General features: G+C 39.5%; 1 protein-coding gene across 2 annotated transcripts in view; it reads left to right on the top strand.

The window, feature by feature from the left end:
• TRPC7 (transient receptor potential cation channel subfamily C member 7) overlaps window positions 1–10,647 on the top strand; it is a gene marked incomplete at both ends in the record, with an annotated part of 62,706 nt that extends 52,059 nt beyond the window's left edge. The window contains 6 exons of one of the 2 annotated variants that reach the window (XM_079319459.1): window positions 958–1,153; window positions 4,076–4,297; window positions 6,643–6,723; window positions 8,400–8,453; window positions 9,696–9,771; window positions 10,505–10,647. In XM_079319459.1, the coding sequence (XP_079175585.1) occupies window positions 958–1,153; window positions 4,076–4,297; window positions 6,643–6,723; window positions 8,400–8,453; window positions 9,696–9,771; window positions 10,505–10,647 (772 nt within the window). The remainder of the gene's footprint in view (window positions 1–957; window positions 1,154–4,075; window positions 4,298–6,642; window positions 6,724–8,399; window positions 8,454–9,695; window positions 9,772–10,504) is intronic. The other variant, XM_079319460.1, reaches the window with a different exon arrangement.
• Window positions 10,648–12,367: the final 1,720 nt, after the last annotated feature.

Genomic DNA, 12,367 nt, shown 5'->3' with positions numbered 1-12,367 from the left:
AAAAAGAAGGCAATTAAATATTAATGGGCTAAGGATTGCTCAGCAAAGGAAAAATGCCTTCTAAGTTAAATATTAGGCAAAATGGTTTCAAAATGTACCAGCATCCCTCTTCTTCCTCTTCCTCCTCCTCCTCCTTCTGCCCTTTTCAGCTGTGGCTGCTCTCCTCCCCTGTTACAGCCCTGACTCCTTGGATCAGACCATCCTTTTGATCTGGTAGCTCAGCCACATTCTTTCCAGCCCCACTTCTCTTTGTCACTGGCTTATTCCTCTTTTTCCTATCTTTCAACATTTTAATTTTCCTCTTGTTCCTTTCTACTTTCAAGCAAGGACAATAATCAAATCAAAATGCCTCTCTGCAATGTCTCCTATCACTCCTTAAATACAATTTTTTCCTACAAATGCTTGGGTGTCTGACATGTTTGCAGTCCCAAAGCAGAATGGAAAGGAAATCAAACAATGATCTGACTATATTTGCACTCTGAGTTCTTTATATTAATGCCACAATGAAGAACTTTTCAATCCCTTCTACTGGGTAAAAGATATCCTTTTTTTCTGCCCTGGAAACTGAATAGAAGGGTGTTAAACTTGGGTCTGTCTTTTTGGGATGAAAAAAAGAGTGAGTGAGTAGAAGCAAAAGCCCTACATAAAAAGTTTCAAACTGCAAGTTGCCCATGGGTTTGTCATCCCTATTAGGAGCACAAAATCCAAATGTAATGCGCTTGATAAGAACAGATGGAGCAAACCAGGGCACACTGTAACTTTGTAATATTGATCAGAAATCATATTTATTTATCAAATCAGGAAATATGACTTGGCACATCCCTGGGTGATGGATGATGGGTTACAATAACTGTGCCAAGACATATTTATATTTGTGCATGGCTGCTTTTATTATTAGCATGTAGCCTAGCTAACCTGGTGTCAACCCTATAAAGTGATTGCTTGTTTTATTTTTAGGGTAGAAGAAAGTTTTAAAACCTTATTCTGGTCAATATTTGGCTTATCTGAAGTGATATCTGTGGTGCTGAAGTATGACCATAAATTCATTGAGAATATTGGATATGTACTCTATGGAGTATATAACGTGACTATGGTGGTTGTGCTGCTTAATATGCTAATAGCCATGATCAACAACTCCTATCAGGAAATTGAGGTAAGATACATCAAATTACAAACTCAATGTACTTAACTATTACTAATAATGAAAATGTTAAAAACCCAGGGAGGCAGTAGCTTCCTCTACATGCAAGGTCAAATCCTGAAAACATCTTAGACAGTGTAAGAGTTAAGGCTGAGTCTGTCCCCAAATTATGATTGAATTAATAATCAACAATTGATCATTTCTATAACTATTTCAACTTCCTTGTTTAATGACCCTCTGTGAGTAAAGCCAATTTCCTTTACATGTATTTAATGGAAGTGGTTTGTGATGTTTTTTATTCCCTTTGTTGGTTATGATAATTTATCCATGTGTGTTGCCTTAGCTGCATTGTTTGCTTATGACAGAGCAATATTTCTTATGACTTTTTTGCCTTGTTCTCTGCTACTTAAACACTCCAGCCCATGTGTATCTGAAGTTCATATGCATTCATGAAAACGTTTAGAAAGTCCATATTTTCCAATTACCAGGTAGAAAACTTGAGACAATTTTTTTGAGGAATCTCTAGAATCTGCAAAACATGACTTCGTGGACATTTACCAAAACCATTTTGTAAAGCATACAAACAGAGCCCTCAAGGAGTATGAATACATTTCTGCAGAAATACATTTGGAGGGTTTACCCAGCCCTACTTAACAGAGTGGATCTGCTAAATGCTTTGGACATAAACAACTCTCTGCTAGTCTAAATAAAGGCAGGAAAAAAAATCCATTATTTGGATAATGTTAATTTTGAGTCACCTTTTACTTCTGATTTGTTAAATGTCAAATTTCTGCTGTTGGGTTTGTATTAATTACTTGTACTAACCTCCCCTCAGAACCTGACATTGAAAAAGGCCAGGGCTGAAAATATTTTCTCACTGTAATGTCTGATTCATCCATGAACTGCAGTACAAATATAACTCTATCCTGTGCGTGTTGTAACTGAGCTTAAATGTCAGAGAGACCTTACATATGCTCTCTGCCCCAGAATCTTTCAGGATTGCAGAAAGCAGAGTAATTTCTCAGAAGGTTTCTAATCACTTAGGATCAAGCAATTCCCTGAATCCTATTCACCTGAAACAAGCTTTATTTCAGAAGGGGTGTCAGCCTCTTACTGCATTTTCTAGTTTATTGTAGTAGACAGAGATGCTCTTGAAGAAAAAAGATCTCTGAAAATATGTGAATAGATGGCCTATATTAACTTTCCAGTTTAAACTTTGTGATGGCCATTTTCTTGGTGAAATGCTTCGTCATCCTTCTGGATTGCATGGAAATTTTCAAAAATTTTTAAAGATTGCTTGTAACTATCAGCAAGCAAAACAAGTGTGAACTGTTTGGCCCAGATCCTCCTAATTGCGGAATAACAGATACTGAGTTCTTCTCATACTAATTCATTTCAGTGCTCACTAGAAGTGAGGTTAAAGAGAGTCACAGAATCAGTCATGTAGGTTGGAAAAAACCTATAAGATCATTGACTCCAACCATTCATCCAGCAGTGCCAAGGCCACCACCACACCATGTCCCCAAATGGCACATCTACACATCTTTCAACATCCCCAGGGATGGTGACTGACTGCAGAGAAAGTCCCTATTGCCAAAGTGTTTATCTGACAGAGCAATGTCAATAATGTCCTACTACAGACATTACTTAGGAATTAAATTCCATTATGGTCAGTGGGCAGATGGTTTACTATTAGCTGGAGTGGCAAGACCATATTTTCCTGCCTTCCATTTAACACCTTCTTTCAGCTTCTTCTGTTTTCCTCTGTTTATGCCCCAAGTATTGGTGCTTCCTGACAAATTTGGATTTGTAGAAACAAATCCTTTTGCTTACCATAAAGCAGAACTACTCCCATCAATAGTACTTTTAACTGCTTAACAGAAAGGCACTAGAACTCTTCACTAGTGGTTTATTCTGTAATTCCCCTTAAGAATTCTCTGAGGTGCAATCCCAAACCATGAGAACAGCAAATGGCAGAAGTGAATGCTGCTGCTCTGGTGAAGAGATATTACTGTAACTGTGGCAGAATTAATTAGTGGTGTCATGCCAGCTCCTGACCAGGTTGCAGAGGTACAGGGTAATCAGAGGTTATGAATTCCAGCAGAACACAGATGTACATGAGTACAGGGAGCTGGCAGATCTACACCTCTATTGCTGCTTCTGCCCTCCATGTAACCCACAAAGAACACAGTGGGACAGCATCTGTATCTCATCCTTTCTTCAGCCTGATAAATGATCCTGGTACAGGACCCTGAGCATCCTCCTGTATAAATGCCAAGTAAACAATTTCCTCCATACAATATTTGCTAACCTTGCCCTTGTTACTTGGAAGTGACCCTGGCCCACTTTGACAATTCATAAAGCAGATTCACAGATACTGAATGATGGAGTTTTTCTCCACCTTCATCCATGGCAGGAGGTAGGAGAATTAAGGTGTATAGGGATATATGATGGTGGATGCAGACAGGATCCAAGAGGAAATCAGCTGATGATAGAAGAGAGCAGTGTCTGAGCCTCCCTAAGGGGATTCCAGCCCAGTGCAGTGGTAACAGATGAGATAGGAAATTGCAGTTCATCATAGACACTCTTTGCTGTTGTTGTGCTCATAAAGGTTTCTTCTGCTATCCATGTCTCTATGTTCTGACACATTCATTTATCAGCATACCAAAAAAAAAATTGTTACTGAGACAACCCCTTTGATATACAAGAAAATAGTCTAATATTTGGAAGACGCTTGCACTGTTTATGCATGACTTTGTTTAAATTTTCCTTGTTTAGAGATTACCATAGAGAAGCCTACAAATACATGTTTTGTGCAGGCAGAATCTGGTTGTAGTTAACTCCTACCTATATGTTTGTCCTGGTCATAGCTAAATTCCTTCCTATTTACTAATTTGGGTGTTGATTTGTTTTTTTCCTTCTTCCCTTTTCAAGGAGGATGCAGATGTGGAATGGAAGTTTGCACGTGCCAAGCTCTGGCTATCCTACTTTGATGAAGGAAGGACTTTACCTGCTCCTTTTAATCTAGTGCCAAGCCCTAAATCATTTTATTATCTCATACTGAGAATAAAAATGTGCCTCATAAAACTCTGCAAATCTAAGGCCAAAAACTGTGAAAATGACCTTGAGATGGGGATGCTGAATTCCAAAAAACGGGTATGTTTTATTTCCACTTTTTAGCTTCTTTGTGGAAAGGATTCCTGCCAGGGAGTTTCTGGAGGGGGTTTCATGGTACACAGGGACTGCAGGGACAGCACAGCCTCTCACAGAACCTCATCATTGCACTTTGTTCCTATCACATTACAAACACTGGGTCACCCCAAAAGTGTGGCCTCATTGCACCAGACACCAGGGAAAAGGCAATCTCCATAAAAGCAGGCACTTTAAAAAACTTTTGTAAAAGCAGGCACTCTAAGGCCAAATTAGCAAGATCAAAGAGAGGGGCAGAAGCAGAGGCACAAACAGCCTCCCTCCCAATTTGTCTGGCTCAGGCCCATTGTTCCAGGCTCTCCCAGCTGAGCTGTGTGGCTCTGCCCAGGGAGGGGAGAGTAGGGGACAGACACTCTCCAGCTGAGATGTGTGCAGCCCACACTCAGCTGTAACCTTGAAAGAGACATTGAGGAGGGAAGGAAGGGAAGGAAAGATGGAGGAGGCTTTGCAGAATTTGGCTTTGGAACATGTAAGCTGCTTTAAGGTCTGCCTGGATGTCATGGAGGAGCAAACAGCTGAGCCATCCAATCCATAGTGAGCCATCCAATCCATAGTGAGCCATCCAATCCACAGTGAGCCATCCAATCCACAGTGAGCCATCCAATCCATAGTGAGCCATCCAGCCCATAGTGAGCCATCCAATCCATAGTGAGCCATCCAATCCATAGTGAGCCATCCAGATCACAGTGAGCCATCCAAATAACAGTGAGCCATCCAATCCATATTGAACCATCCAATCCATTGTGAGCCATCCAATCCACAGTGAGCCATCCAATCCATAGTGAGCCATCCAATCCATAGTGAGCCATCCAGATCACAGTGAGCCATCCAATCCATATTGAACCATCCAATCCATTGTGAGCCATCCAATCCACAGTGAGCCATCCAATCCATAGTGAGCCATCCAGCCCATAGTGAGCCATCCAGCCCTGGCAAATCCTATGGCCTCCAAAGAGGATCATCCATCCTCCCAGGAGTCTGTGACAACTACTCGTTCACCCAGCACTTAAATTGAAGGGAGAGGTCCCTGGGTTTACTCCATAGTGTCAAATAATTTAACTACCAACATAAGGAGCATTGCCAAGATAGACAAGCATGCCTACAAATTCATTTAACATTGCTATTGATTGCTGGAAGGATCACTAAAACAGTGAAGTCTCAAAATGAAAGAATTGTTTCTCCTTAACTACCTCAAATAGTGATTTGAAAATGTTTTTTAAATGTTATTTGAATCAGACCGCACTAAGCTCTCTTTGTTTGAAATTTAATTTCTGCCTCAAAGTCTAAAACAAATAATAAAATTTTCTCTAAGTCTCTCCTTCCCCAAGCCAGATGAGTGAAAGTGGCTTGCCCTTTTTCATGGAACTCATGCAAAATTCATATTTTCCATGGCTTTAGCATGAACAATTACAACTATCAGTCATTTCTTGTTTGCCTATTAATCAATTGTTCACATATCATCTTCAAGAGTCTCTGTAAGCTCATGACACACCTGATGAGTAAGAAATTTTTAAAAAAATTGCATTACTACTTCAGACTTTTAATCTAATCATTATAAACATAATGTTTTGAAAGAAATAAAAAAAAAAAAATCAGGATCTCTGGTACAACCAGGGAAGAAAAGCCCTTAACCAGCACCTCCCCTCTACATACAATTGCACATAGGTGCAGGAGTCTATGATATTTATTCCTCCGAATAAGTGATTTTTTTTGTTAGTATTGGACTGAAAACCTCAGACGTGGATTGCAGTGAAAGAAACCTCCAACAAATATTGTGTGTAGTGTCCAGAAAAGTCTCCTTGGGAGACTTCTAGAGCTGTGATGCCACTGATAAAAATAAAATGGCCTATTTAAGAAATGCATATTTTTCTTGAGCCAAAAGAAGTAGTAAAGGATACTGCTGTTTTTAAAGGACCAGTGAAAATCGATTGTGTTTCAGAATTTGGTTTTGTATCGCAATCTTGTTCTTTCCAAATACAAGTAGTTATCTTTCTTAAGTGGTGTTCTAAATTGATAAACATCAGCCTCATTACGATAAAAATATTTTGTGCCTCTGAACACCTTGTTGTCTAAAACTTGTGTGTGAATGCCATTTCTGTCTAGATAATTTAGAATCTAGATTTTTCCATTAATTTGTGTAATTTTTTGTTGTTGTTTTTTGTGTGTTTTTTGCTTTGTTTGATTGTTTGTTTTGGCCTGAATGTTCTGTTTTTCTAAAGATTAGTTTGAGGTTGTCTGGGTATAAGAAGCTATCATTGATTTAATCATGTCATGATGTTTTATAATTTCAGAAAGTTCGTTTTCACTCTAGCATTCAAAACACAGAGAGTTTTTCTGGGAAGAACGCTTATAGCAAGCCCACAAGATACCAGGTAATCTCAGCACAAAGCAGGAGCCAAGGAGAGCTCTGTCAGTGCCCAGATCTGTCCTGCAAGGGTCACATTTGCCTTTTCCCAGTCGGTGCTGCCCTGGGATGTGCCAGTCTGGGGCACTGGCACAGGGTTGGGCTGGGGCATTTTGGGAACAAAGGCAGCCTGTACTCCGTGGAAATAGGCATGGTGTTAGCATTTGTCATACTAATTAATTCCACTTGAGGGTGTTTAACTTAATACATAGACATCACCCAGCTTTTTCTCCTCCCATCTTGTATTGACAGCATTTCATTCCAAAGGCTCAGAATCATCTCTCCAGCTGCTGCATTAACATTTGCATGTGCTTCTTCTGGCAGTGGGTCATCCTGCCATGTGCTATGGTTCAGAACCTCCATGTGGCTGCAGAGGTGGCACAGGGAACCATAACTGTCTGTCCAGCATGAGTGTTGTGCCAGAAGATGTGTCACTTCTTGTGTAAACATGTCCTAGGGCAATATAATGAACAGAATGTGCCCTACAGGATTTTTCCTTCTTTTTTAACATAAAGTGAAAAGGACTCTGATGGCAAGTGATGTGTCAAAATGGACAGACATTAAAGACAGATGAGGAAAATAATAATTAAACTGGCTAAAATGTGCAGTGGTAATCTAGAAGTGGTTTATCTTGTGTTGGTACAGCTTCCAGCACAATGGACTCCCAAGCTGTTCAGAAGACCAGTAAGAAATTTCTACTGGTTTTAACATTTTCAGGTTTTTCTGCCACAATAGGAGGGGTATCAAAAGATCTAGGTTAGAAATGGGATACATTCAGTCTGGCATCTGGATTTAGTTGGCTTGATTCCATCAAAGGAAAAGGGATGAGAGATTGTGTCCTGCTCAAAGTGGCATTTCAGCACTTCTGACACATTCCCATCCATCCAAACCCACAGGTGATGTGTCAGCCTCTGCTGGACTGGCTCTCTTCCTGTAGCTATAATTTCTCAATGAGACCACCTAGAGTTTGTGGTAAATTAGACCCCTATTTCCAATATTGAAAAAGCCAAAAGGTGAAAAATAGATAGAAAAAGATAAGTACCTGCTATTTTATTTTAACAATGACAGGTTTGTCTTCAAACTACCTTAGAACATTTTAGTTGCTGCAGGAAGAAATTGCCCAGATAGTATAAAGAGAATGTAATAGTCTTGATTATGTAAACATAGAGAAGAAGGAAGAGTGTGATAATCTGGCTGGCAAGCTTTACTACAACTGGTAAAACTTTTGAAGCAGTTTCTTCTTGCTGAACTTTTTTCTTTAGCAGTGTTTATTGAATGATGTATCTGCAGTCTCTGCTGTCTGTGTACTTAAGACTACATATGGACAGTGTTCTAGAGGGATAACAAAAATATACAGATTTTAAACATGCAATATTTTGAAAAGCATGAGGAGCAAGTGAACACAGATGTCATAATTTGGAAATAAACTAGTCTAGGAAAAACGATACCTTTATCAAAGAGAATATGGGAGCTGGTGTAAAGAGAGGTTATGTATATTTTTTTTTCCAGGTAATAAGAACCTGTGTTCTGATTCCTTGTTTTAGTCTAAATTTCCTCTGACTTTGGCTCTGGAAAGTATTACTTATTTTTGGATCCAGGATTTCCCTACTTTCCCCAAACATTACTTCATTTATGTTTTCTCAGGTGACAACCCTACCTCCCTCTGGATTCTACTACCTTGGCCATCTCCAACACACCGTACGTGCACTGTGCCTCATCTCTGTTGCCTTAGTGACTCACCTGCTTAGCCAGATGCTCTGACATACAAGGACAGTCAGTCATCCCATATTCCATGGCTGCATGGCATATACTAATGACTGGATCCTTCTTTGATCTTCACAAGCCTTTTGCACTGCCAGAATGCTTATTTGGCTACTCAGAAAAAAGAGCAGGTGTACTGTTTTCTTAATCCATATTTCACACCCTTTGTAGCATTTTTCAGATGTTCCAAGTAAAGACATGATTGGTCTGTGAAGTGAGCCCATGCTGGGAGAGGCTTCTCCTTTAACACTGGACATCTGGTCAAAGACACTGAGCTCTCCTGTGTTTGCAGAGGATGTATCTAAATCATGTCTCTGAGAGAGCAGTTCTTTTTATGTTTATATATTTTTATTCCTTTTTTCCCTTATGGGTTTTTATTATGGGATTTTTTTCCCCCCATTGGGGTGTCTTTTCTGCAGTGAAGATGAGGCCGTCAGCTTTACCACAGCATGCAGCCCATGATTGCCAAAGTTACTTTCCTTCTAGATAAATGGAACTGGGACATTCTTGGAACAATAGCACATTGCAAGCTCATATCCATAATCATCATCTATTTCCAAATGTACTCTTCCTTACTATCAATCATCTTCCATTTTTAAAGTTTACATGGCTCTGTATTTTTCACCATACATGTCTCTTAAAATCCGCCATTTCCGTAAGAAATTTTTCTAACCTAAGCCAAGTTCCCCACCTTTGTTCAGAATCCCTTCTCTCTGTCCTTCTCTAAATTTATTTTCTCTTAAAAACCCAATGAAAAGGCTAACAGTTTCTCTGTGAACCTCAAGTCAGCTGCATTGTGAGCGAGTTTGCCAATATCATTAATTAACCATTTATTTCTTCCTGTAAAGTACTATTAGACAGCAACATGCTAAAAGAAGGCTCTGGAACCCATTTCCTTAGCTTTATATTGGATCATCTGTGTTTTCTTTCTGCCTGTGGGACACGCCCTACATTCACATGCATCCCACAAAATACCCCAAAGTACTTTATGTGTGGGCTCATGGTTGAGTGGCTGCCAACCAACTACCATAGTACAATGTTCTTAATATAAAATAAATGGGAAATAATAATAATAATAATAAAAAATAATCCCTAGCAAAACCAGATGTTTGAATTGCTCAGAATAAGCCTGGAATGGGGACAGTCTCCCCTAAAGGGGTGTTTCTGTTCTCCTTTCAGAAGATAATGAAGCGTCTGATTAAGCGCTATGTGCTGAAGGCTCAGGTGGACCGGGAAAATGACGAGGTCAATGAAGGCAAGTGGAATTTTATAATTGATCCACCTCATGAGCATGTGCTGTTATTGCTGCTGATCTGGCCAGTACAAGGGTTGAGCTTAGTTAAGACCCTCTGAAGAGAGAGGTTGCTCGTGCTCACATTCAGGTGAGCAGTGCTGACTCTGAGACACCCCAGTGCCCTTGAAATTCCAGGTCCTTATTTTCCCTTAGTAGAACACACATCTCACAGGATCTTCACCCAGCCCTGCTCACCCTTGTTCTAAATCTCCTTCCTTTACAACTACTAGGGTATTGCCAACACTCAACCTTACCTTGGTGTCTACATAAAGCATTTTCTGGCTGCACTGCCCAGGCCTGCCCCAAGGACTGTTTTGAATGAGATCCAGTTTCATATTGCTGTGGTGGCATGTGGGATTTGTGTGCAGATTGAAAAGAACCTCTAACACCTCTTAAATGCTACCCTCCTCCAAATATCCTGTGTGGGTAGAGATCAATTTGTGGAGAGAGAACAAATTTGAGAAAGAAACATGAATTCTCCACACATATTTGCTGTTGCTGCTGGTACCACTACTGCAAGTACAGGTCATTCCTTATAAGTACAGATATTAAGTGTGTAACACAGGCAGATCAAATGCAGCTCCACACACATTCCTGACCAAACACACTGAAATTATTGCTCTCTCAGCTCCTGGAACCATAGGGATTACTGGCTTGGTTCAGTAGGGCTAACAAGAACATTTTCCTCTTTCAGGAGAACTTAAAGAAATCAAACAAGATATTTCCAGTCTCCGCTATGAACTCTTAGAGGAGAAGTCCCAAGCTACTGGTGAGCTGGCAAAACTAATACAGCAGCTGAGTGACAAGTTTGGGAGGACCTTAAATAAGGACATTTGATGGTGAATACAGAGAAAGACAACTTGTTTTCTAAATACTGTTCATTCTCAACCAGCATCTTAGGAGGGCAAAAAACACGTGAAAGATGGGCACTGCACACTCAGCTTTTGCTGACAAGAAAGCATTAGTAGGAGCATTTTGCTTTTCTCCTGCACTTGGTGAGTTAAATCCAGTTAAATCTTTTCTGATACAGAAGTGACTTGATGGTAAAAATATATGCCCTTCAACATCAGAAACAGATGCACCATAGAGAAGGCATCTCCAATTAATGGCAAAAAAAGCCAGATCTTCATTCTTCTGACTCCAGAGAAGACAAAGTAACTGTGCTCCTTAACACCAACAGAGTCTGTACTGACCAGAAATGGGTGAAGTCTGAAGAAAAAATGTGCCAAGCATATTCCCTGCAAAATTTTTTTCATTCCTATTCTTGGGTCTGTACTCCTATTTTATGTTTACATTGGCAACCCTGAACATAATTTTGATCAGCACTGTGGCTAATGAAGAACTAATGAGAAATCATCTGTTGATGTGACCAAGGCAGTGAACAGCAAGTAGACACTGACAGCACTGGAAAAATGAAATCAAGCTTGTGGGGTAAATTATCCTTTAACCTGATGCAAGGATTTCCAGCCAAGCACTCCTGTTCACATTTCCAGCTGTATTAGCTAGTCTGCTGATGGGTTTGGTCTCTTTGTATGCACTTAGCCTCTCTTTTATCCTTAGTCAATCCCATCTCCGACAACAGTGTGCTGAAATATTGGTAATGATGTGAAACTCACTTCCCAGGAATACCCAGAGATAAAATACCTTGTGCTAATGTGTTCAGTTCAAAGAGCAGCATTAATCCTGAGACAGAGATGCAACTGAGCTCACCTTTCAGATTCCAGAGGTCAAACTGCAAGCCATAGGGAAAGATCAATCACAAAGAACATCGCCCAGTAGTTTCCAGCCTTGAAATCAATACAAAAAGGCTCCAATTGAACCAAAAAAGGGGAAAAAAAGGAAATAAAGGAAAAATCATGGTAGAAATTGTTGCCATGCTTTTGGCTCCTACAAAGGATGAGAACAGGATTCAAACTGTTCTAATAAAAGGATCACACATTTTCAAAAGGAGAATTTTAAGTCTGTGCAACAGAACTGCAGACATGGATGTCTTGGGTTTTCATGGTTGGCCACATGATTTCAACTACTTAAAGCACACCTTACTACTTGGGAACCATGGAACTGGACTGTTTGTTTACATGAGACACCTACAAAATGAACATGACATGAGACAAACAAGCAGAGCCAGAAGGTGACCTGTGATCAGTTCTTAAGTGCCGGATGAGAATACATATAGCCTATTAGAATAATAGTTATATTTGTACAAAAATAAAAGAAAACAAAATAAACAAGTGTACTGTATGTAGAACTGTTTAGAGAAAAAAATACAGTATTTTTACCTTTAATAAAATTATCTTGTATACTGTAATATTTTTACCTAAAAACGGAAGAAAAAATAAAATTACCTCATAATATTTTGTTGTACATTGAGTGAAATAATTGCTTGATCTTTTGACTGCCTAATTACATGGTCATTTTCTTTTTTTTTTTCTCCAATATGTGAACAATTAAATCATTATATGAAGCAATTTTACCATAGGAATTCTGAAGCCTGAAAGAGCCAAAATGCAACACTTAAACTAAAATACACTTAAAATGAATAAAACTAGGGGATTAA

The sequence above is a fragment of the Erithacus rubecula genome (assembly GCF_903797595.1).
Source record: "Erithacus rubecula genome assembly, chromosome: 16".
NCBI lineage: Eukaryota > Metazoa > Chordata > Aves > Passeriformes > Muscicapidae > Erithacus > Erithacus rubecula.
The sequence above is the reverse complement of the archived record's forward strand: the minus strand, read 5'-3'. Positions and strand labels throughout refer to the sequence as shown.